General features: G+C 42.4%; 1 protein-coding gene across 2 annotated transcripts in view; it reads left to right on the top strand.

Moving 5' to 3' along the window:
* Positions 1-26,210, top strand: part of SLC2A1 (solute carrier family 2 member 1) — a 213,579-nt gene extending 187,369 nt beyond the window's left edge. For both annotated transcript variants that reach the window (XM_075605800.1, XM_075605801.1), the window contains exons 2-10: positions 11,475-11,567; positions 17,285-17,445; positions 18,676-18,916; positions 19,038-19,200; positions 19,605-19,792; positions 20,287-20,391; positions 21,202-21,303; positions 21,672-21,875; positions 22,439-26,210. In XM_075605800.1, the coding sequence (XP_075461915.1) occupies positions 11,475-11,567; positions 17,285-17,445; positions 18,676-18,916; positions 19,038-19,200; positions 19,605-19,792; positions 20,287-20,391; positions 21,202-21,303; positions 21,672-21,875; positions 22,439-22,642 (1,461 nt within the window). In that variant the 3' untranslated portion in view covers positions 22,643-26,210. The remainder of the gene's footprint in view (positions 1-11,474; positions 11,568-17,284; positions 17,446-18,675; positions 18,917-19,037; positions 19,201-19,604; positions 19,793-20,286; positions 20,392-21,201; positions 21,304-21,671; positions 21,876-22,438) is intronic.
* Positions 26,211-26,826: the final 616 nt, after the last annotated feature.

Genomic DNA, 26,826 nt, shown 5'->3' with positions numbered 1-26,826 from the left:
TATATGTTTGGTCTGTGGATCCTGACTTTGAGAAGTGTCGTGTTCCCATTTGTTTATTCTATGTAGCGTTGACAGTGTCCTTAGAGATGTACATTTTAGAATATACAGACATAGTGACTCACCGCCCCAAAGAGCTAGCAATCATAATTTTCTTACCCTTTGGTACAGCGACCTACTCAGTGAGCTGTATATAGAAAAGGCGGTCATACCAGACTTATGAAGAGTACACAGCTTTTTTGCATCAGTCAACGTTTCGATGTACAGTACACCTTCATCAGGACGAGTCTGTGTACAGTACACTTTCATCAGGACAGTCTGTGTACAGTACACCTTCATCAGGACATGTCTGTGTTTATTAGCGTTAACAATGAAAAACAAATGACACTCATTTGAATATGGTGTTTATTGGTGCTCCCCAGTGATGCCTTTGTCTCCGACCTGTGACTTGGCTGCCACAAGAGGTGGAGTTGAATAGGAAATGGTGCATCATTTCCGGTGTTTGACCGTAAGCGCAAGATAATCAGTCGGTGGTGTTTTTTCTGCGTTTTTCCTTTAAAACCTACAACCAGAATCACTAATTATTACACATTGAGGGTTAATTATTATACTGTCATCGTGCCAATTAGGGCATTATTACATGAAAACTCCCATTCAAGTCGACAGGGATTTCTGTTCAATAATGCCTTGATTGGCACAATCACAGTTTAATGAATAACCCCCATTAAATAAAAAAACATGATTACCTGTAGTCATTGCAGTCATTTTACGCTATCCCCAAAAACATAGAGAAAGTGAAGACGTTTTCTAGCATTTATTTCTGAAAGGTAATTTTAAGAAAATATATGTTTTAAAGTAGTAGCGTATCAAGAATGGAATATTTGAAAGAGGTAGAGGGCAGCGACTGTCCCAGACCAATGGATAGTGTATGTGAGAGACGACTTCGGCTTTCCCAGACCAATGGATAGTGTAGGTGGTGGGAGAGGACTTCGGCTTTCCCAGACCAATGGATAGTGTATGTGGGAGACGACTTTGGCTTTCCCAGACCAATGGATAGTGTATGTGGGAGACGACTTCGGCTTTCCCAGACCAATGGATAGTGTATGTGAGAGACGACTTCGGCTTTCCCAGACCAATGGATAGTGTATGTGGGAGAGGACTTCGGCTTTCCCAGACCAATGGATAGTGTATGTGGGAGAGGACTTCGGCTTTCCCAGACCAATGGATAATGTATGTGAGAGATGACATCGGCTTTCCCAGACCAATGGATAGTGTATGTGAGAGACGACTTCGGCTTTCCCAGACCAATGGATAGTGTATGTGAGAGACGACTTCGGCTTGGCTCAATTGAATGGTAGATGCAATGAACTCCTGTAGAGTTGGCGAGACCAGCAATGCAAAGTAGAGCAGCGTTTTAGGCCCACTCTGATCCTTTGTTCGTGGATGTGCTGACCCAAGAGTGTATAATACAAAGCTCTTTATAGACCATACGATTGTCCATCCAGCTGTCAGGTTCTAGTTTTTATTGCCCACTTTGATCTACTATTTTTTTGATCTTGTTCATCTCATTTGATCAAAAAGTATGATGCAAATGACTTGTAAATGAGCAGACATTGTTTACATGAAAGGCAGCAAGAATAGGCAATGTGTGCGTGTGTGCGTGCGAGGGGAGGAGCAGGGGAAAGAGGAAGAAGGAGTGAACACCTTAACTACTGGGTGGGCCCGGAATGAATTGCCCTGGAGGTGTCAACACTGGAGAGTTCATTTTGAGTGTCAGCACACATGCTACATTAACCCCTTTGCTGGTAAAAGGATTGGCAACAGATTGCTTGGCAATGAATAGCAGACCCCTCTGGCGGTACAGGGCTGTATGTTCCGAACAGCAGGATAGCAGCGTTAACGCAAATCTCCAGATGTGTAAATTCCCTTTTTGAATCCATAAGAACAGAACTAATTATTTGTATACGTGCACATCATATGGGAATTTACAAGCCCACAGTTCATCTTGCTTCTTTCATTTTTTTAATAGTCATATTTTATTAATTTTACAAACACTACAATATTTATACAACGATAAATATTACGGGGGTGGGGTGCAGTTGAGAGGGGGTACAGAAGGGAAAAAAGAGGAGGAAGGGGCTCTCAAATCCGGTCCATGTTTCAATGTGAATCGGTGCATCAAGTCTCATCAACAAATCCTAGATACAGCATTATTATTTTTCTAGAATACAGGTAGGTTCTTTTTGAGTAGGCACAGGTAGGTGTGGAGCTAGAGTCAATGGCGCTCTGCTCCTGCAGATGATTGGAGATGATTGTCCGCTCCTGCTCTTGGAGCTGATTGTCCGCTCCTGGAACCGGGGGCTTGTGGTCTCAAAGTAGGACTGTGGAGCTATTAAGTGTTTGAGCTGTAGAGCCTCACATACTGTATCAGCCACGGCTGCAACACCTTCTGGAATCTGGGGCAAGAATCTCTTAGGAGACTTGTCATTCTCTCCAATTGGGAACGGACCAGATCTTGTTTTTTGCTGTGCTTGCATTGTGGGGAGTCCTGCTTTTTCCCAATGTTGGGCTATGTCACACCTTGTTGCTAGAGATTCATTTGTTTGGGTGTTTGCCTAGGTCTTGGGAAGGTACATTTAATAAACATGACATGGGTCCAGCCTCATTCCTCTTCCTTTTTAATGACAAACCAGTTTATTTTTAAAAAGTCATTTTCTGTTCGCAGAGTAGAAATATTGTATGAACATTATTAAAAAAAGAAATGTAAAATCTAATTTAAGGAGCTTCGTCCATTGAGCAGGTGAGAGGACAGAGAATTTGGAGGTCTGGAGAGATGCTGATACTCATTACATTCAATCAATGCTCTTCTGGTCAGTCAGGGGTGGGCAACTCCAGTCCTCAAGGGCCCCCCAACAGGTCAGGTTTTCAGGATATCCCTGCTTCAGCCCAGGTGGCTCAATCAGTGGCTCAGTTGACTGAGCCACTAATTGAGGCACCTGTGCCAAAGCAGGGATATCCTGAAAACCTGACCTGTTTGTGGTCCTTGAAGACTGGAGTTGCCCACCCCTGGTATAGATATAAAACAATAAAATGATCTGGAGATTGTTTCATTCATCACAGTGAGACAGCATATTTTCATTCTCCATTGTAGCAGAAGCTTTTAACATGGCGACAGACAGTGTGTATTTTCTCTGTATTAGTGTATTATTCACTGCTGCTTTGCATGCACTTCCTCCACCCATACTGAAAGGGTTCTGAAGTTAATCAGAAGCAGCTCCCAGGAACTCTGCTCAAGAAGGGTGGAGGGTGTCTGACGAGTGACACCACGCATCTTTGTAGGGGAAAGGTGAATCATACGTTGTGGTAGGCGGCTGCGTCAGGGAATCTGGAATTCTATTCGCTGAGAGAGGACGAGCCTCCTAGAAGTGACTAGGGGGTTCTTCTGCAGGGGGGATGGGAGTGATGACGCACACACACGTGCACATTCAGTAGAAATACCCATGGATATTTAACCTTACGCACAAGACATGCCTATCACAGAACATTCAAAATGAAATACTAGATCATAACTCTATTTCATTTATAGAATTGTGCGGTAGAAATGTTTCTTCCCCCCATCAAACGTCTCTGTGCTGTGTTTAACCATTTCATTACACATTCTGAGGCTTCCTAAATCTCAGCATGCATACAGTATCTGATCGAAAGCTTCCCTACACCACTGCGTAATACATTGTTGCCATACAGTAAGCTACTAATGATTTGTTTAGCCAGGTATTATACTGTGGTACTGTCAGATAAAGCAGGGGTGCACAACTCCAGTCCTCATGAGCAACCCGCTCCCCCCCACCCCCCCTCCCAACAGGTCAGGTTTTAAGGATATCCCAGTTTAGCACAGGTTGTGGCTCAGTCAGTGGTCAGCCGAAGAGCGAGTGTGACCGTGTGATGGAGCGAAGAGCTGGACTCTGGTCTTTGTCTGTCTGTCTCATATCATCATAAATGAAATGCAGACTCTAATATTCCAACATTACAAGGAACTGCATTTCTTCTCTTTCTCACTAGATATATTTAAGTCCTTTGCTGTCCTTTACTGCAAAGTATTATTGAGCCTGTTGAAAAGCTCTACAAATTAAAAGCTTGTTTTTTATTATTCCCTGATGACTTATCTGATTGTTTTTTGTTGGTTTTTGTTGTTGGTCTTTTAAAATTATTATTAAACCATGGGATGAATCTGCAAAGATTTAGTAATCTCCCTCTTAATTCCCCAGCCTTCTGAAAAGGAGAAGTCAGCAATTACAGAACCGGCAAGACGGGGCATGGGTCCAGTTAGCAGAAAAGTAGATACATGTTCTATTTTTAAATACATTTTGAGTATTAAACCTGTATTCCTGGTCTACAAGGCTGCCACAGGACAAATGAGAGAGGGTCTCCTCACAGGTACCTGATAAGAGGTTATACTTACTTTTTAAGTCTGTTGAGTACATTCCTGCACAGATGGGTGATTGTTAGACACTACTGTGTTACTTGTGTACCACAGTGTTGCATCAGCTGAATGCATATAATGTTAAGAACTTCATGATCAGATGTGTCATGTAATGCTGGCTAGCAAATCATTATGACCTAGAAAATGAAGCAGTGGTCAAGTGGTTAATATTTATATTTATTCATCCAACGTTTCGGTCCAACACAGCCATCCTTTCTCATACTGTACATCATTATGACAAACATTTTAGTTTAAAAAACTACTAACTTCTGAGAGTTATGTGACAGTATAAGTTCTAGGGTTGCCAGGTGTCCAGTATTGAACTGGACTGTCCTGTACTCGGTGTGACCTCCCCAGATCCGGGAGAGAGCAGGGCTGTTGCTAGAGGGCTGGGCAGCTTCCTCCGTTCTGAGTGGCTGCTGCTGGATAATGCAGCCAATCAGGAGGAGGTGTCAGGAGCCTGGGTCCAAGGAGAGGAGGAAACAGCATGGAGGTGTGTGTCGCGCGTTGCACCTTTCACCATTGTGCGCAGTATTTTAGGAGAAGCCGCCTGGTAACCCTAGGTATAACTCTTGCCACGTGATCACTGAGTGTTCTTATTTATATCACATAAATTGCTAAAGGGCTCGATCACACAAAGACGACAATCTCAAAGGAGAAAACAAGCGACAAAAGCCGACACTGTTAATTTATAAAACGATTTGCATGGGTATAAAACTTCCCAGGAAGGTAGAAAAGCTGCTTAAACTGAACAGTGATCGGATTTTCTCTGCTCAGTCAGGCTTTTTTTTTGTGTGTGTGGCTAGAATCAAACCATTGATGAAGCTGCAGATCTGCAAACAAGCTTTAGCTTTCCAATGCAGCATGTCCCGAAACAAGTCTGCAATTGTGCGCTGGGACTATGGTTGGAAGCGTTAACAAGTATAGACATACGAAAGCAGCTATTTTTCTAGTGGGGCTTATTTAAGGTGTGAGCTGCAAACACAAGCCACTGGTAACCAGCTTTAGCTGCCTGAGGATTTTCTCCTTGGCACAGAGATGCGTATAACTCTGTGGTTACCTGTCCTTGAGAAAGACAAGGTCCTGGCAGCCATTGGCTTTCAACAGTGGTCACTGTTTTTTTTTTTACAAGATAAAAATTGTCTGAAGTTTACATCTATTACAGTAGTTATTAGGTAATACATTCAGTATATAATGAACATCTCTTGTTCTGTGAACAGCAAATAAAAATACCACTTGTGAGCACATTCACATGTCTCAGACAGGTCTGCAACACTGCTTTTCACCATTATCTCCCAGCATGCAGTACTTCCACTGCAGCAAGGGATTCTGGGTAATGACATACAAATGAGCACACACAGTGTCACCTTTTACTTTATGTCCATTTTAACATGGAGCCCAATAAGCTTATGCCTGCCTGGAGACTATTTTTCAGAACATTCTAGGACACAAACATGATTTACCTAATACAGTACTTGTACACGAAATGGTTAAAACTGCTAACAGAAATTGCATCTAAAACACTTAGCTGTCCTTGTTTGCGACTTGAGAGTGATACTACAATTGTTGCAACTCGTGTCACAATGTCGTAGACGAATTAACATTTTAAATAGTAACACAAATTGTTCTTTGAACATTAAATGTATTATGTAAGATTAGAGAAAAACTGTCGAGATTATGGCCCATGTTTACTAAACACTGCAATGTCATACCTCCAGCGCTGGAAAACACTTTACAGTTCATTGTCATATTGGCTTTCAAGCAGCAAAACGTCAAATCTTATGTTTTTTTAAATAGCTCAGTTCCATACTATTGTATACCTAATATACGTATTATTATTATTAATAATTATTATTATTAATAATAATAATAAACTCTTAATGCCATTTTTATGATCTTTAAAGCATCATTTGATTTCTAGAGCAGGTTTTAACACCCCCCCCCCTCCCCCAAGCAGTGCAAGATCTTTGCAACACTTTCCTGTTTGTGATCATTTGTTGCCAATATTCCCAGCAGTTTGAGCTGCAAACTGTAACAATAGATAATGTTACATTAGTAATATAAGAATACATTGTAGCTGCTGAGTTGCACTGACTGAAGTAGCCATTATGTTACTCACATAATCAAGACAGATTTATTGGTACAGGAGCACCAAACAATTGCCAGTTTAGGTAAGACTGTAGAATTATTGTCACATGCTTTACATATGTAAAAAATAAAAAAGGTGGGAACATAGTATTGCTGCAGTGTGTGCACAGTGTCTGCACAATGTGTGCACAATGTGTGCACAATGTGTGCACAGTGTGTGCACAGTGTGTGCACAGTGTGTGCACAAATATTGGTTATCCGTATCATTCTATTTTCATTTGACTAATTATGTTACTATAGTTTCATAGACATTTGTTAGTGGCTACATTTTGGTTGGATAAGCTTGAAAACAGAAAAGCCAGAGAGCACTAGAAAAAATGACCAGGGTAATAAATATTCTTAGTTTAAGTAACAAGCAAATTTCACACATCACAAACTCCTCGCAGGTATTAAATAAGGTAAGCCGCCCGCTGCAGCTTCCATTCACTACGGTTTGTGTTTGTTTGCGGTTGAAGTACAATGTCACACAATGACAATGTCACTCCTGGATGATAATGTGTTTAATGACATATGCTACATAAAATATGTGAGCCCACATTGACTGAAGAGTATAAAGGTTTAGCACAGGGGTGGCCAACTCCAGTCCTCAAGGGTCACCAACAGGCCAGGTTTTAAGGATATCCCTGCTTCAGCACGGGTGGCTCAGTCATTGACTGAGCCACTGATTGAACCACCTCTGCTGAAGCAGCCCATTTACTAAACATGCCTTAATAATGTCTTTCATCATGACATTAAGTGCCGAAGCAGTCCTTAAAACCTGACCTGTTGGTGGCCCTTGAGAACTGGAGTTGGTCACTCCTGATTTAGCACGTCTGAAAGGTGCATTCAACCCAGTCAGCCTTTTGTGGGAAGCAGGGGGCCCCAGAGTTAAACCATTTTAATTTTAACTCTGGGACCCCCCTGGATCCCGAGATACATACCGAGAAAGGTAGCCCCGGTATATCCACATATATAAATCTCCCTGGTCATGTGGACCATCTGCGTGGCTTCCTATTGGCCCGCATAACGTGGGAGATTTAAAGCACCATGTTGATTCCTCTGGAGGAGACAGCACATGTGCTACCTTTTACTTACATGTATACATCTCGGGAACTAGCGAGCCATGGAGCAGAACTTAAAGCAGTTCTGATCCGGGGACGCCCTGCATGTAAAAAAAAAAAAGGGGGAGGGAGTTTTAAACAATGGAGCAGGGAGTTAGGTGGGGGACACTGCTCCCTTAGCTTCCACTCAAATGAATGATCCGGTGTCACAGTGAGAAGTCTGAGGTTACATAGGGGGTTGGGATAGCAAGGTGTGGACAGAGAGCGCGAATCCTGAGTGATGCTGATGATGACTTGTACAAGAGACAGAAATGACAGTTGTTAGCTTGTTGTTGTTTTTTTAATTATTTTTTTATGGTTGTCTGGTACATGTGGGTTAGATGGAATTAGAGAAAGCAGGTAGCGCACTACCAAAAAAGCAGGAGGAGGCTCACGGGTTAAAAAAGAAAAAACTTTTATTTCATGATGGGATCAAACAAAAAAAGTCCCAGATATCTCCAACAGCACCACACCTACGCGTTTCGGGCCGCGTGCCCTTCATCAAGTGTTGCTTAAGCCAGGGGTGGACTGAGCCACCTGTGCTGAAGCAGGGATATCCTTAAAACCTGACCTGTTGGTGGCCCTTGAGGACTGGAGTTGCCCACCCCTGGCTTAAGCTCTGGAGAATGTCAGTTATAGAATGTGCTGGACATGTTATAGAATGTGCTGGACATGTTATAGAATGTGCTGGACATGTTATAGAATGTGCTGAACATGTTATAGAATGTGCTGGACATGTTATAGAATGTGCTGGACATGTTATAGAATGTGCTGGACATGTTATAGAATGTGCTGGACAGGTTATAGAATGTGCTGGACATGTTATAGAATGTGCTTAACATGTTATAGAATGTGCTGGACATGTTATAGAATGTGCTGGACAATGGGTCGGACAGTTGAACTGCTACTAATTTCCTTCAACTAGCAATGCATAAATATTTTAACGCCTTCACTGCCGGAAGGCCAGAAGTGCATTGCTGCCCCCTGCAGCACAATAAGGTGTTAATAGAAAAGGCAGACCAGGACCCTAAACATGTTAGTGGCTCACAATGGCCATCCACTAATTAAAAATACTAATTTTGATTCTTGTTGTACAATACATAGACATATTAAATAAAACCACTAAGTATATTATCCACTCTGTTATTTCTTTGTCCCAAACCAATTAGTCTTGTTATGAATAGATAGAGAATTGGCAAAAGCGCTCCAATGCCAGGGCAATAATAATATTATGATGCCAGAACCACCATCCAAAGGAATCCATAATCACAAATATAGAATAGTGATGATGTAACAACAATAATGGGTACTGTTCTCCTGAAGACAGGTGGTGGGTAGTACAAGCCCACCCACTAACAGTCTCATTGGCAGGTTCCCCTAAGTTGATAAGAGTACTCACATATCCTTGGTGTGGCTGACAGGCTGTACAGCTTCCAATGATGACAGCAGAAGTGAAAAAATTGGGAGGAGCGCACAAACCAAATGGAGCAGGAAGGACCCAGAATCAAAAATAAATAAAAGGGTACTTTAATGTGTCATGAGACCCATCCAACGCATTTCGAATGTCACAGTGTTCTTTATCAAGGATAAATATACAAAGTGACACCACCCATTAAATACCCTCTTACCTGCAGCCAATTCGCGCCAAAACGGCAGCGCGATGACGTCATTGCGATGCCGTTTTGGCTGCAGGTAAGAGGGTATTTAATGGGTGGTGTCACTTTGTATATTTATCGTTGATAAAGAACACTGTGACATTCGAAATGCGTTGGATGGGTCTCATGACACATTAAAGTACCCTTTTATTTATTTTTGATTCTGGGTCCTTCCTGCTCCATTTGGTTTGTGCGCTCCTCCCAATTTTTTCACTTTTGTTATGAATAGAACCAGCTCTGCAACATATATGTATTTGAAAAAACTAGTAAGACAAGTTTCTTGGAGCAATGTGCCCTATTTTCTGTGAGCCTCTCTGGCATTGTATAGATTAAGATTTCTTTATTAATCTAATAATAATAGCATGTTCTTGTATAGCGCTGCTAGTTTTACAGACATTTTGCAGGCACAGGCCCCTGCCCCATGGAGCTTACAATCTATGTTTTGGTGCCTGAGGCACAGGGAGATAAAGTGACTTGCGCAAGGTCACAAGGAGCTGACACTGGGAATTGAACCAGGCTCCCCTGCTTCAAACTCTCAGTGCCAGTCAGTGTCTTTACTCACTGAGCCACTCCCTCTCCCTGTCTTGTATTTAATTGTTAGGAATATTAGTTTATTTATTATTTATAAAAATGTTTTACCAGGAAGTAATACATTGAGAAATACCTCTCGTTTTCAAGTATGTCCTGGGCACAGACTTATGATGACAGATACATGGTTACAAGTACATGGTTACATTAAGTGAGCAAGGTTACAGTAAACATTATAAACAAGACATTGTATGCACAGTAAGAGATTATGGGGCCTATGCAGAGAGCAGCGAATTTTAAAAATGGCGAATTTAGTAAAAAGTAGCTTTTTTGGAGAGTTTTATTCTCCATATGCAGAAAAGTGCGAATTCTGCTATGTTTAACATGGATGCGTGTGGCGAGTTTAAATTGGCGAGATGCGCGCTTCAGAAACGTGTAAAAACAAATTTGCGCCTTTTTTTTCCCTTTGCAATGGCCGCGAGCGGCAGCTTCTTGCCAATTTTTTCTGGCGAGGCAAAAAGGAGACAATCGCGCCATTTTATTGGCGCGAACAGCCGCTAGATGCCGTTCGCGGCTCTCTGCATTAGGATATTTTTAAAACTGGCGAGATTGAGGTTCTCGCCAGCCGCGAGGCGAGTTTTACAAATAGAAAAGAAAAATTGGCGCGTTTTTCGGAACTCGCCATTTTCTGCGCGATTTTCTCCAAAAAATGGCGAATTTCAAAATAGCGCTGCTCTCTGCATAGGCCCCATAATATATTATAGGCGTATGTAACAGTTACAGACCAGATTAAAATGTGAGACAGCTTTAGTATTGAAAGAATTTAGACTGGTGGCAGCTGTGAGAGTCTCCAATCGTTTTTAGATATGCTACAGCTGTAGAAGAGGTATTTCATAGTAACCTAACTTCTGCAGTGCCTTATTGTGCTTGCAACCACAGTGAAAGTTGATGGTTGTTTGCTGTGATCTGATCATCTGTATACCTGTGCCTGTGTATACAGCTTTCCCCACTGTATACATATTCTCACCTGTGCCTGTGTATACAGCTTTCCCCATTGTATAAATATTCTCACCTGTGCCTGTGTATACAGCTTTCCCCATTGTATAAATATTCTCACCTGTGCCTGTGTATACAGCTTTCCCCACTGTATACATATTCTCACCTGTGCCTGTGTATACAGCTTTCCCCACTGTATAAATATTCTCACCTGTGCCTGTGTATCCAGCTTTCCCCACTGTATACATATTCTCGCCTGTGTATACAGCTTTCCCCACTGTATACATATTCTCACCTGTGCCTGTGTATACAGCTTTCCCCACTGTATACATATTCTCACCTGTGCCTGTGTATACAGCTTTCCCCACTGTATAAATATTCTCACCTGTGCCTGTGTATCCAGCTTTCCCCACTGTATACATATTCTCGCCTGTGTATACAGCTTTCCCCACTGTATACATATTCTCACCTGTGCCTGTGTATACAGCTTTCCCCACTGTATACATATTCTCACCTGTGCCTGCATATACAGCTTCTCACCTGTGCCTACGTGTATAGCTTCTCACCTGTGCCTGCTCTTTTCTTCCGCAGATTACGTGGCAGTTGATCGTGGCCGTGGGCGTGGCAGTCCTCGGCTCGCTACAGTTTGGCTACAACACTGGAGTCATCAATGCACCACAGGACGTAAGAACCCCTTTTTTTAACTTACTGCACCCAGAAAAAGCCAGTTCCCAGCAATATAACAGTCTTTGCTCTAGTACAGGGGTGGCCAACTCCAGTCCTCAAAGGCCACCAACAGGCCAGGTATTTGTGATATCCCTGCTTCAGCAGAGGTGGCGTCAATGACTGAGCCACCTGTTCTGAAGCGGGATATCCTTAAAACCTAACCTGTTGGTGGCCCTTGAGGACTGGAGTTGGCCACTCCTGCTCTAGTTGTTGGCCACTCTTTGGACCCCTTTGCAGCCAGTGGGGCTACCCTGGCATTGTGGATGCTGATCACCCTGGCAGCAAAGGGGTTAACTGTTTAACTAATAATATCGTCATCATTGACACAGAACCAAATGAAAACAGCGATCTACTTGCAGATCAGAGGAGTCGCCCCAAAAAGATACAGAATGTAAAAAACAAGAACAAACCCAACCAAAGCGTTCCGCGGAGACGTTAAGTTTTAATAAAAAGACTGAGAAATACTTGTCTGCCCAGCTCCATGTAACCACTGAAACATGCAAGGTCTTGAGTTTACTTTCGGCCAAGCAGGGATGGTATCTTTAACTGGGTGGCTCATGTGCTTTGTGAATCCCTCAGTTGCTTCTCTCCGGTATATTCCCATGAAGCTGATGGGCTGTGGGAGGAGGCGGGCTGCAATGCACAGCCTGCATCAGGGTTGTGCGAGGTGACACAGTGGAAGAAGCGGCATGTAAAGTAGCCAATCGGCGCCTGCGAGTGTCGGTGTCATTAGCCTTACTTCCATAGAGCGAAACATAAACACACTGCACTCCCAGACGTACGCAGCAGCAAAGCCCTGTCTAAAATAGCACAATCTCGTTAGGAAGATTAACCTATCTATTGAGATCGCCTCAGGCTTTTTGGATTCCCAGGGGAATTAAGGTTTCCTGTTAACCCCTGCCGTAGGGCCCTGTAAATGGCTGCAGTGAATGGGTTCATCTTGTCCTTTGGCCGAAAAATAGTCACTTTTTATTTATTTATACAGTGCATTGCAAATCTAGAGACTCTAGACTTGCACCTAAGGTGGAATCTTGGCACCCATGCCTGGTCTGATTTGCCTTTACCAAACAGGAGGAGGGAACAATATTATGGTGTCCAGTTAAAGCTCACTAATCCGTGACACAAGGAGGTAGGGCGCTAATTGCATGTAGTCAAGCAGGAACTAAACTTACTGTGTCATATGGGAATTCAACGATGAAAACCTTAACCCTTATTGCAAATCTCCTATTCATGACAACCAAGAGACATGGCAACCCTCCCAAGTTCCTCATCCTATGCCCCCCTTCCAAGCCCTCCATTTACACATGGCATATGTGCAGCACAGGCATAAGTGGTGCCTGCTTATGATTCCCACCTATCACTAGGTGGAGTTCCCAGAGCAGTTACAGCAGGCAAATAATAGCTTATACTTTAATGGCTATACTAATTAACTATGTACATGGTAGAATGAAAACATAATGGGGCTTATTCTGTAAGGTGCGATAAGCGCGGGTGACGAGCTGTCGCATGGAAAGTCCCATTGACGTTAATGGGACTTTTCATGTGATAGCCCTTCATCTGCGCTATCACACCTTACAGAATAAGGGCCAATGAGTTAATGCCATGGAGAGCGTGAAATGAAGTGTATATCTGGGGCACGGCAGAGATAAAATGAGTTGCCCAAAATAGCCGGCACTTGGGTTCCAAGCATTAGCATGTCATCTTGAAAAACAAGCTATGTTGCTACGCCCTCTATTCAAAAACTGCTCTGGCATAGACAAAGCTTGTGCCCTCAAGCACAGACTGTAATGCCAATTCTTCCATCATAAACATAATAGATACAGCAACAGTGCAGGAACTGTCTGCTTCACAGACCGCCCTCCGTATACACAAAAACAGCATGTGAGTGTAGGCATCACCAGTCTAAACTTGCTCTTTTGTGCAAACACGCCCCTTGTTCCAGTACAGGCAGAGGGAACAGCCCCTTGTTCCAGTACAGGCAGAGGGAACAGCAGCAGCAGTGCCTGTCTCCCCTACCTACTCACTAACCCCAAACACACACAAGATTAATGCAGTGAACTGGTACAGAGCAGAGTGTGGCTGTCCAGACCTGCCCACTCTATCTCGTTCTGCTACTCTGATATCCTTTCTTATAAACAAGAAAGAGGCAACATAGGCAGCAATTGTGCCAGCCCCCACAGGTACTGCCCTAGCATTCCCTTCCTTTATACTTAAGAAAGGTTGAGGCGGGCAGCTGCAGCGTGCTTGCCAACTCAGGGCAACAGTTTTAGCCCCAAGTCAAGTAGAGGGTTGCACAATGCATTTTGGACACCTTTTGGCTGCAAAGGGGGTTAAAGATCTTTCTTGATGCAGTTGCACACTGGTGTACATTCATAATGAACACCAGATTACTTAGGTGCTTCTTCAGTAACACACTCCCTCAAGAGACTTGTTTAATATGTTCCCATTGCACTGCTCTCCGATGAAAACGCCCATTGACTTCAGTTTGAGGTTTCATTCAATGACAGCCCGAACAGCCGTGGCAGACTACATTGAATTAACCTCTAAGCACACTCCTATACCAAAGCAGCTCATGTGGGTCACTGAAGCATTCAAGTCAAGTACTTTATAACCCTCTCTGCACATTTTATTGTGATTTTATGCCAAGCTCCCGACATGCACTAGGGCAGTATGCAGCCAACTACAGTCCTCAAGAGCTAACAACAGGTCAGGTTTTCAGGAGATCCCTGCTTCAGCACAGGTGGCTTAGTGTTCTAGGGTAACTCCATTAACTTGGCTATAACAGTCTTTGCTCTAATGCAGGAGGGGCCAACTCCAGTTCTCAAGGGCCCGACAGACCAGACATTACAGTCAAAGACTGAGCCTCTGATTGAGCCACCTGTGCTGAAACTGGGATATCTAGAAGACCTGACCTATTGGTGGCCTTTGAGGCATGGAGTTGGCCACCCCTGCACTAGAGTAACAACATTAACTCCTTCACTGCAGAGAAGGCCAGCGAACGCAGTGTGTTCAATTTGCCACATCTATGTTAAAACCATGTGCCATGTGTTTAAGTGAATGTCCCTCCTAATTGAATGATCCCAGTTCATCTGGATCTGTGACACAGACAGTCCGGCATTTTTTACCTCATTTAGCACTGCATTCTTACAGACTGCTAAACCTGGTTGATGGTAGTTTAATTCCAAAAGTGCCACCGTCTGTCCTAATAATACAAACTCATTTGGTAGTCCCAAGAAGCCTTCAGTCCACATGCAGGTAGACTCTCCATGTCTCCCCCGTACGTGTTGGCTTTGTGCTGTACTGCCTACGTATGTAGAAAAGTATGCTGAAATGGTGCCACGGGGAGGGGCCACGCTTGGATCAGGCATGGATTCAGGAAGAGGTTGCTGAGTCACGACGAGTGACGCAGGCTTTAACTTTTTCACTGCTGGAATACCCTGCTGGGGGATGCTCGGTTGGTAATGGTCAAACTTTTTGGGCAGCTATCACTTCAGCTGTATCAAGGGGTGCTCAAATCCAGTCCTCAAGAACCCCCAACAGGTCAGGATTTTAGGATATCCCTGCTTCAGCACAGGTGGCTCAGACAAAGAGCCTGCTTCAACTCAGCTGGTTCAATCAGTGTCTCAGTCAAAGAGCCTGCGTCAGCACAGGTGGCTCAATCAATGGCTTAGTCATCGACTGAGCCACTGATTGAGCCACCTGTGCTGAAGCAGGGATATCCTGAAAACCTGACCTGTTTTGTGGCAGGGGTGGGGTGGTGGGGGGTGGCTTGAGTACTGGAGTGAAGTACCCATGCTATAAATGGTTAGCTCTGAAAGAATGAAGAAATACGATGCCAGCATTGCCCATACTCTTCACAGATAACTACATCTCTCTTAATGGGAGTAAATTGCCATCACCAGACATTTTGATTAGCGATCAATTAAGATTCTCAGATTTCCACTTCTAAACAGTTGATCTTCGTACTTTAGCGACTTGGGTTTTGAGTTCTCATTGGATAAAAAAAAAAAAAACAAGTTCCGTGGATGAAGGTTTAACAAAAGCAGCTGAACGCAATGAATACACTGTAATAGCCCATCACTGGAAAAACAGATGTTGACTCGAGATAACCTCAGTCCTATACAACACAGGCCTGGCTTGACAGGCCATAAAAACAATTCCCGTATTTTGAAGGCAATTTGTAACCAACGTTAACCCCTTGATTTAAATACCCGATATATCGTGCCATATTCATTACACATGTAATTTGTTTTGTAAATAATTTTTTAATGTGTCCCGGTTTCTACTTTTGAAAATCTGGTCACCCTAACAGTATCACAGGCATTTTTTACATTTGCTACCCCATCTTCTCCGCATAGCAACAATATTGGAGCACGGAACTGCAAACCTACATTGCTGTGAACATGGTCAGTGTTTGCTCAGATTCAAAGTTGTGCTAATATCATCAGAACAAATGTATTTTTGCTTTGCACTGAACCGAGCATGAATTGACATTTTTCACAGCTATGTAGATGTGCTGCTTCCTCTGCACCATATATTTATATAAACGGTGTACATATAAACAATCACTTGTGGAAACTATTAATGCTCAAATAGATCATGTCTCCAGCCAACAGATTTTAGTCATTGATTTCCCATGTCACATTTTCCATATATTTTTGGGAAGTAGGAAGAGATGAGGAGATTTAATCACTGCCCTCTGTGAGATTCTGCCATGTATAACGCCATGTTTCTGGTTGCTGCCTCCGGCAGCCAATCAGATGACTCTTTTCTTCCACACCCTCCTAGCTGAGTACTGTGCCTGTGCAGTTGCTGCTCCCAGGAATTTCCACTTGGCCTGTACTCGTTCACCCCTCTGTCTGGCGGTGGCTGGTGTGTCAGTTCATATGCCGGCCCCAGCAACCAGTCTGGTTGGTTTGCTTGACATCAGCTGAGCTAATAGTTGCATCAGCCAGGAACAGCCCTGAGAAGGAATCTGCAAGATGTTTGTGTGATGACACCCCGTGGTGGTCCACTCGCATTGCACTGCTACATCATTTATCCCCATGCAGAGCTAAGGGGCGGCAACTCCAACTCCAACGAATTCCAATGGTTTCCCACTCTCTGTCACCAATGTGTTTAACATTGTTGGAGGAGGGTGACCCACTTCCATGCAGAGAAATATTCTGCTTAGTATAGTTATACTGAGAATGTCTGTACACTCATGCAGCATATAGGTCCTCCTGGCACTGAAAGGCTTAATATTTGGAGGTTTGAGAATGGAGTTGCCATCTTTTATAAAAAAATAAACATTCTGCTCTGTTTAATTATACTAATTATGTCTACAGAACCTGTAGCTCTTTCAAAGGAATTGCCACTGACCGTACACTCAAGGTCAGGCAGGAATAGGGTTAAGCGCACTCCACTATAGTCCACTTTGGAGTCTTCTTTACAAAGTCCGTCAGGCAGTGAAAGCGCAAACAACTGTATCACATTTACTTATGCGCCCATCACCGAGGCGTACTGATACATACAGTATGAGAATGCAATGGGTTTGCTATGATGACCCGTTCTGCGGTAAAGGTGGGGAAAATACAAATCAGAAAGGAACAATAATTTTGGATCAGTTGACTCAGCCCAATCCTTAGATACTGCAAACAATGCTGATCTTATTTTTTTTTTCTCTCTCCATTTAGGTAATTGAAGCATTTTACAATGAGACCTGGATTCAGCGCTATGGGGAGCCTATCGATCCCAACACGCTGACGTCACTCTGGTCCCTGTCTGTGGCCATCTTCTCTGTTGGCGGCATGATTGGGTCATTCTCTGTTGGACTGTTTGTTAACCGCTTTGGCAGGTGAGCAGCACCACCCTTGAATCCCATCTCTGCGTCTACCTTCAGCAACAGTGCAAAAAATCAGTACATTTATTAAATTAAAGAGAATGGGTTAGCTCAATGTTTTGGGTCAATTGAACCTATTCTAAGTATTGTGCATCATTTGTTTACGCTTAACGATAAACCTGCGAGCAGCCACACATCAAGAGGTAAAACATCAAGAGCTGATGCTTATATTGACGACAGGACCAAATACTTGTGTTTAATTTATTAATAAAACCTAAATAAAATAATTATTTAGACCAAAAAATAAATCAAAAATAAGATGTTACGTTAACGTTTTAGAAAACTCCAAAGAGCAGCCATTGAACACCCAGAGCACAAAAAATTATTCAGGAAAGATATGTATCATTAATATAATACAATTTTTGTTTTATAGCACTGACAACGTATGCAGTGCTGTACATTGATATTTGTGGACACAGTGAGACCCTGCTACAAAGGGTTTTCAATCTAACTTTTTGTGCCTGACGGTGGCTCATTATCAAAAGAAGAGCTGCCAATAGCATTCAAACCATGTTTGCCCATTACAAAGGCAGCATTCTTACCACTAAGCTACATCTTCCTTCAGCCCATGTTTCATTGTTAGATTCATCTTGAAAAAGGTCAGTTGATTATCAAAATGAAATGATACAAATCTGTACAGAAATCTTGCATGAGAATCTTTTTGCACATTTATTGATTTTGTGATCGTAGAAAGGTGTTGTACCACTATCTCCCATCTCAATGATGAGCTCCATGTAAGGTTGGCATTGTCCTTCAGATGAGCTTTTTACTCAGAAGCTCAGCAGCACCATCTTTTTATTGTTTTATTTTCGTCTAATAAAGGGAGTTACAAACAGAAACAAATGGTCTGTAAATATATATCGAAACTCCATAAGGCTTTTTGATTTCCGTATTTTCAGCTTATATTTTTTTAGTTCAATATTATATATTTGAGGATTGATCTTCTGACACGCTCACCAAAAATCGTACACGTTCTTGCTACATCTTGTTTTCACACGTACAAGAAATAGATCTGTAGGCATTATGAATCTCAAAAAAGTATAGACTGAAAGTATGTGTTTATAACAATTCCGATGAAATCAGCCACAAGTGTCACAATAATACTTTAAGCCTTTCAGGAAATGAAACCTTAAACATCTGTAGAGCTGTTGATTCCTAATTTACTTTTCCTGTCTTTGGCTATAGGCGGAATTCCATGTTGATGGCCAACATCCTGGCTTTTATCGCTGCCGCCTTAATGGGTTTCTCCAAGATGGCTATCTCCTTTGAAATGCTGATCCTCGGTCGGTTCGTTGTTGGTCTCTACTGTGGTCTCACTACTGGATTTGTGCCTATGTACGTTGGGGAGATTGCACCAACCGCACTGAGAGGAGCTCTGGGAACCCTGCACCAGCTGGGAGTTGTGATTGGAATCCTTATAGCCCAGGTGCGAAGCAGTGCCACAGTGCTAGTAATTCTGGGGCTCTAGTATGTTGGGGCCTCTGTATCCACAAAGCCGGGAGTTTGTTATAGCAGTCTTTTTCATTTTTTTTTTAATTCCTCCACAGATATTTGGACTGGAGAGCATCATGGGTAATGCTTCAATGTGGCCCCTGCTGCTTGGCTGCATATTCGTCCCGGCAATCATACAGTGTGGCGCACTGCCCTTCTGTCCTGAAAGTCCCCGCTTCCTGCTCATCAACCGCAGCGAAGAAGATAAGGCCAAGAGCGGTGAGTCCTCATACCTCCTCACCTGAACCTTCTCAGGTCCCCCTCCTTATTTACTGCAAATGCCAGTCTTCCAGTGTCAGACGTTATAGGAACGCAAATAATAGAGGTTTATGCCATCCCTTTTAGCAAATAATTCTTAGTACAATATGACTGTAGAGTATTTCTCCCGTCAGAGACTAATGAAGAACTTGTGTGCCCTATTTACCTGCTCACTTTGAAAGAAGCCTACAATGTATTTCTCTTGCAACACTTTACTGCCGGGGGGCTTTGCACAGCATTTCTCTCTCATTTTGTAGAGTACTGCAGTGCATCTGTTTTAAATGGACTCTCTGTTGTGTGTCCTGCATCTCTTCTTGACCCCCACCCTGTCTGTCTGACACGCTGTCTCCTTAAACCCATGGCAGTTCTGAAAAAGCTTCGAGGCACAACAGATGTGAGCGCTGACATGCAGGAAATGAAGGAGGAGAGCCGGCAGATGATGCGGGAGAAAAAAGTCACCATCCTGGAGCTGTTCCGTTCCCCATTATACCGGCAACCCATCTTCATCGCCATTGTGTTACAGCTGTCCCAACAGCTTTCTGGTATCAACGCGGTAAGCACAATGGGCGGATAACAGACATATATGTATGTATTCCACACTGAGAAGTATGAAGGCAAACAAATTATGGTGAGGCCTCTTAAGAGGTGTTCACCATTCTGAATTCAGCTTGACTCTGCAACTCAAGGCCTTGGTTATATTTGGTACCCTAGCTAGCCTCAAACATGAGTCATTTGTGAAGCCTACAGCTGTACAGTAATGAGGCTCTCAATCATGATCCTGGTTCTCTCGTTTCAAAGATGGCAAAAGGTGACTCCGTATCGTCATCAATACAAACTTGCTTTGTTTTATTTAGGTAATCTAAGTGTGCATGCATATATATTACCTTAGAGTAAATATAGTGGGCATGGATACTATTTTTCTATGAGTATCATTTGTAAGATGATTACGATTACTGTGTGCACTTTGAATATTACCCCATCTGTTGTCTCCAAGCCCATATCCTAGAAGTGTCCCACTGACTGACTCCCCATCCTTCTGTGTTACAGGTCTTCTACTATTCCACTATGATCTTTCAAAAAGCCAATGTTGAGCAGCCGGTCTATGCAACCATTGGAGCTGGTGTGGTGAACACAGCCTTCACTGTTGTCTCGGTGAGTAATTAGCAGACTGAATTAGAATGATGGAGGCAAAATGAATCCCTGCAAGAAGATCTCAGTACTGCTTTAAGTCACAAGGATATTAAAGACCAGAATTACTATACAGTGTTAAGTTTCATTACACCGTAAGGCCCAGTCAAGTAAATGTTTATTACTGTAAAGGTGGCCCTCTAGCTTAGCAGGATTTAGTAGAGCTTTCATGTTTTGCTCAAGGTCACATATAGGTGCACAGGGTCTCAAACTAGAGACACGAGCCCTATTTTTAAATAATAATTAATATATTAATTTATTAATCATTTAAAATATTTTACAAGGAACGATACACTAATATATACATGTTATTGTTAAGGCTGTGAAATAAAAAATAAGTACAGCGTGCACTCCTCACCGTACTCACTATACTGGAACATTAAGAGTGTGGTGCACCAATGCTGACAGGGGGCCAGTCCTGTAGTGAATCCCATGGAAATTATATCAAAGGTAAGAAGGCAGCGGGCACACCACTGATAACCCAATAATTCCTTTTTTTCTTGATCTCTGGTATGCCCGCTGCCTTCTTATCTTTGATCATTAAGTATGTCCCAGGTCACAAACTGGATGTTTTGTAATGAATAGAACCAATAATGATATTCCAGATATGTCAAATGTGACAATGCAGGAGAATGAGATGTATCTAAACATGTGAGAGGCTTTGAGGAAATAGACTGCTAGTCCGGTTGCAGGAAGTTTCATTGGTATACTCGGTGCCACCTTGCAGATTATGGTATGGTTGTGACTTGAGTCCTTTCTCCCCTCTCCTTGCAGCTGTTTGTGGTTGAGCGGGCTGGGCGCCGTACACTGCACCTCATCGGTCTCGCTGGCATGGCTGGTTGTGCAGTACTGATGACAATCGCTCTGGCATTGTTGGTAAGTCTCTGATATATAGGTGATTCTGCTATAGGGAAAGGCAGGATGACCAAGTCACTTGTGTATTAGTTCTATATATGGCTATAATAAGCATTGCACATTCCTTTTATATCTTTTTAGTACGTATTATAAATCCCATTCAATATTGTGCATTAATACTGTATTTATTGGTGGTAAAGACATATAGGAAATGTATGGTGTAAGGAATATTTCCTATATGCCACTTTTCCTGTTTTATCCAGATATACTTTCTTTTAAAGTCCAATATTCTCCCTGCTCCATTGTATTTCTATAACCCTACCTCATTCTCTTTAATGTCATTCCGTGTTCCTCCAACAACTAACTCCTCTCTCTCCATGGTACAAAAGGAAAACGTGGCAGGGATGTCATACCTCAGCATTGTGGCTATCTTCGGCTTTGTGGCCTTCTTCGAGATTGGACCAGGACCCATCCCATGGTTCATTGTGGCCGAGCTGTTCAGTCAGGGTCCACGTCCCGCAGCCATTGCAGTTGCTGGCCTCTCCAACTGGACTTCCAATTTCATTGTGGGCATGGGTTTCCAGTATGTAGAGGTGAGTGTCCAATACATCATCCAGATAAATAGAAGGTTCATTGGGCTGGAAGAGGATGTTACCTGTTCCATATTAATCCTTCATGTCTGTTGCAGATCACTATTGTTGACTTGCGCTGCAAAAGATATGAAGTGCATTGCCTCCGTGAGGGGTGCCGGTAGCTGCTCTGCTGGGCTAGCAGCGATCACGTACTGGTGGAGTTGCACCCTGTGGGCCAATAGGAAGCTGTGACGTCAACAGGGCCAGCTTCCTATTGGCACACGTGACGTGGGAGATTTAAACTTTAAATCCCAGCTAGCCCAGCTTGCACCCCATACAGAAGTCTGTATCTCTGCAAGCAGGAGCACCCGAGAGCTGAAATTAATGGGTTCAGCTCCAGAGACCTCCTGCTTCTATCCTACGCACACACAAAAACCTGTCCTTTGGACTGCTCCATTAAGGCTGCATTTAATAAAGATGCAGCATGTCTTTAACTTCTTCACTGCAAGTGCTGCAGTGCTCTGCAGATTTGAGTCACATTATACAAATACTTTTTGCCAACCCAAACCTTTTTTCTTTTACAGAAATTATGTGGTCCCTACGTCTTTATCATCTTCACTGTGCTGCTCATCTTCTTCTTCGTCTTCACCTTCTTCAAGGTGCCCGAGACCAGAGGCCGCACCTTTGATGAAATTTCCGCCGGCTTCCGGCATGGTGGAGAGAGCCAGCCCGACAAACAGGCATCCCCGGAGGAGTTCCACAGTCTGGGGGCAGACTCTCAAGTCTAACGTTTCACCTTACACCCCTTCTTCCCGTCACTTCCCTCTCATCTCCCTCCCCTTCTCAACCTGCATCACCCGTGGTCGGTCTGCGACTGTGTATCGGAGGTGCAGAGAGACTGGAAGAGAGAGAGAAGAAAGAGGCAGCGGCAAGTGGTCTGTGTTGGGTCTATTGGAGTCTCTATCTGACATATTCCCTCTCCCTGTTCAAGGGGCCCTGCTAGGCAGCAAACCAATGCCAATTTCAAAATATACCGCTCTCTGCATTTCAGTTCGATTCCCGTATGTGGCAAGAGATGAAGGATCTAGGATAAAAGCTCTTTTTAAAAAAAATATATATATATATGTATGATTTCCTTTTTTTAATGAATTATTTTTTAATTAGTGTGAGCTTTCAAAGTGAGAATGTGTGAAACCGGGAAATTAGACAGGGAGTGGGGTGTTTATCAAAAACCATCATAGATTCTTTGTTTACGTACTGTAGTATTTTTTAAACTTTTCTATGAAAGGGGGTTATAGTAAAGAGGAATCTGCACCGGCAGCCATTTTAAACAAGATGGACACGTGCATTGGTGGACATCAACTTCCACAGCCCCAGGGGGGGTACATATATCTATGAGCCACTGACCGCCTTTTCCTTCCAGTGGGGCTTTAATGCATTACTCTTGCTATGTACTGTATTGCAGAACACTGATCAATGGGGCTGCCAAGCCTGGTATAATCATCCTGCAATATATTTAAAGATCATTCTGTGACAAAATGTATTTTGATAGATAAATGACCATCCAGTAATTAACTAAAAGGCATGGGGCCCTATTCACCAAGCGGTCTTACAGCCCATTTAAGTTCAGTGCCAGAAGGTGTCTTGAGGTAGAAGGCAGCTCAGTAGATATGGACCCAAATTCTTTACACTGAAACTACAAACAACTCGGCTTCACAAAGACCAGAGTCTCCTGTATGTGTTGCCTCATCCAGTGCAAAGACTATACAATGTGTGTATTCCACAGAATTCTGGGTGATCTTTAAATCCTGCTGTACCTTAAAACCCCCTTAGGGGCTTTGCCTGTGCTCTCGCAATTACACAGTCTCTCTTTAATGCCACCATTCTTATGTCATAATAACAGATGCAATGGTTTGGTTTTCACAGGACACTTTAATGCAACGTTATTATGGGGAAACAGTTTTCTGTGCAGCGAGCACTCGCATGCAGCTTCTGGCATTCCAGTTGTGTTTAGTCTCTGCCACATACTAGGAGATACTTTTTCGTTATCAAAGCCGGCACGGCAGTTTTCAGAATACCAAGCAGGGGTGCAAGTGCACGCCTTTTTTATTAATGCACATGTGGTGTCATGGTTATTTAAACTTCATTAGTTATATACTGTAGATCAGTGCAGTTTCACCAAGAGCAACATTTCGATGAGAGATCTGCTGTGAACCGGGACTGATCTGGTACTAATTTATGTGGTGACGTATAGTACCATTAGTTCATGATATTTTGTACTGATGAAGCAGTTCCCTGACACTGCTGGGCGGTGGGGAGCAGATATGCTGCACTGAACACCAACATAGCATTGCTTTGACACCCCACCCTCACATAAGGGGCATATGCAGCAGTACTGAGAGAGTTTGAATGTCTTTGACTCCACAGTCCTGGTTCCAACGCTCTACCACCTAGGTACGTTAACCAACTAGGTCCAGGTCTATATGCCAGCTTCAACCTGTCTTTATTATTTTACTTCTTTCTCAAGGCATTAAGGGATTTTTATGAGATCCCCTTACTGGGGCCAGCAAAACATGGCTGGGCTTGACCTGTCACACAAACCTGGATCTAGTTGTAAAACCTCAATTCAGTTGATGGGTTTTAATCATCAGCCCAGGAACGTGTGGCTTTGGCCTGTTATATTTTCTTCAATATTTTGCTGCTGGAGGGCTCTGAATCCTCACCTCTTTCTCATCTCCCCTTCTGCAACCAATTCTCATACTTTGCAGCTCCAAACCAACCTTCCCCCATCTACCCATAAACGGAGACACATTTCTCGCTTTTTATGTATAGTTTTAAAGATATAAATATATATATATAAATATATATATATTTATAAGTTATATATATTTTTGGTTGGATGATGTTTTAATAGGCAAGTGTAAGTTATAGTTTGTTACTACCTGACAGATGATGACGTACTGTAAATATTTATCCTAGTCACAAAGTGTTTTTTGCACACTAGGTCAAAGCGTGAATAGGTAAATGTTCCCATTGTAACTGTAACCATGAAATGCTTGTCAATGTCTAGAATAAAACTCTTTTTTTTTTGTACAATGTTACTGTAGGCTGTATTCATTGCGCTGGGTTTGAGTGAGATGAGTTGGACCTATGTATACAAGAACCCATGACTAGTAAAATATTTAAAGCAGCAGTTCTTTTATTCATTTCCCAAAATTCGGTGGGTTTTTTGTTTATTGTTAACTGTTCCATATTTTAGAAACCTTTTCCTAACATTTTTAAGATGGCCGCCCTATTGTTTGAGAAGCTGTGCTTACCGTTGCTATGTTAACTCTATGGGGCCTTTTCATTATGGATTACTGTATATGACAATCCTACTATAGTGGTGTCAACTGGACAAACCAGTGATATTTGTGGCTCACTGGCCATAAATGTTATTTTAACAGAAAAGTACTGATTTTTATTAGTGAGACACAGAACATCTGTGAGAAGTTGAGACGTTTTCTATTAGGTCTTAGGAAGCATAGCAACTGCACTAAATAATGTATTAATATATTTCCAAATATATCAAACAAACAAAATATTGCACATGCTATGTTTTATCTAATTTCTTTCTTTTTTCTCCCTTCCAATTAAGATTTTAAACGTTTGTAGCTCCTTTTACTCTGTTTCAACCACTATTATGAAAATAAATATACAGCTCAACCCCTTTATAACGCTGTGGTTGGGGTCCAAATAATCACATCGCGCTATAAGCGGATCGCGTTAGAAATAATGTACAATTGTATGCATTGTACAATAAAGTATTTAAGATACCAATAATCGTATTGTAAAGTATTCATAAATCCGAAAATTGGGAGCCACGCTTGCATCGCGTTATAAGCGGATTCGTGTTGTAACGGATCGCGTTATAACGGGGTTGAGCTATATTTGTGTTCACTACCCATTCATATTATAGCTACAGAGAACATTGGCATAAAGGAAGGGCAGTTTAAAACAAGGGCTCCTGGTCATGATATTCGAATGTGGACACTTTGTATTCCTACAAACAAAAGAATGGCAAAATAATGATTTGGAACAGAAAACAAGATGTATTAATACTGTAATACAATCAACTGAAGAGAGACATAACAGTTGGTACAAAAACACGATATTGAGAATTATAGGAAGTGCTGTTTTAAAGGACTAATTTTGGTGTTTGTGTGTGTGTGTGTATATATCTATATATTTGTACTGTTACAGGGTATATTTCACAGCTCAGCGCCTTTACTGTTGTTAAATAGATATTTTTTTTTTATTTATTGTGAGTTTGTACTGCGAACATTACGAAATAAAAATAACATGAAAAAGAAAAAAGGAACCATGTGTGTGTATTTTCTAAAATCTCTAGAAAAAGTCTTATACAACGTTGTGTAACAAATCGGTCCAGAGTGAGTGGGACGTGAGCACAGGTCCGGGAACATCCAGGAAGTGGGAGGGATGGGTGGAAGAGATCGAAGGTCGGAGGAAGTAAAGCATGAAGAGATGGGGACTTTCAGGATTTTAGTCTCTGAAGAATTATTGTGGGACTTTATAATCGTCCTATAATAGATGGCGCTTGTGCTTCTTTTTAAAAGTGGCTGTTCTCAAGCTTAAAGAAAAGTGGACACTAAAAGTGACGCACTGAAGGGGTTATCAATTAAAGTGAGATGGTGCCAATCAGTCACTCCCTCACTGAAACACCCATTGACTTACATGTGTTGATGTGTGAAGTTTGCATTTCACTAAAGCAAAAATGGCAAAGTTCCTAAAAAATTTGCCAGGTCTTAAAAGCCAAAGTGCATTGCTAATTCATCCAAATTTCTCTTCAATTCTGCTCCTATTTCTCACTGCAGATATGATAAGTGGGAGACAAAGCATTTTGGCTTGTGCAGTTGGGATGAAACTTTGGGAGTGTTAATACCCACACAGTAGATGGTGAAAATAATAATAA

Source organism: Ascaphus truei, chromosome 6, assembly GCF_040206685.1.
Source record: "Ascaphus truei isolate aAscTru1 chromosome 6, aAscTru1.hap1, whole genome shotgun sequence".
NCBI lineage: Eukaryota > Metazoa > Chordata > Amphibia > Anura > Ascaphidae > Ascaphus > Ascaphus truei.
The sequence above is the reverse complement of the archived record's forward strand: the minus strand, read 5'-3'. Positions and strand labels throughout refer to the sequence as shown.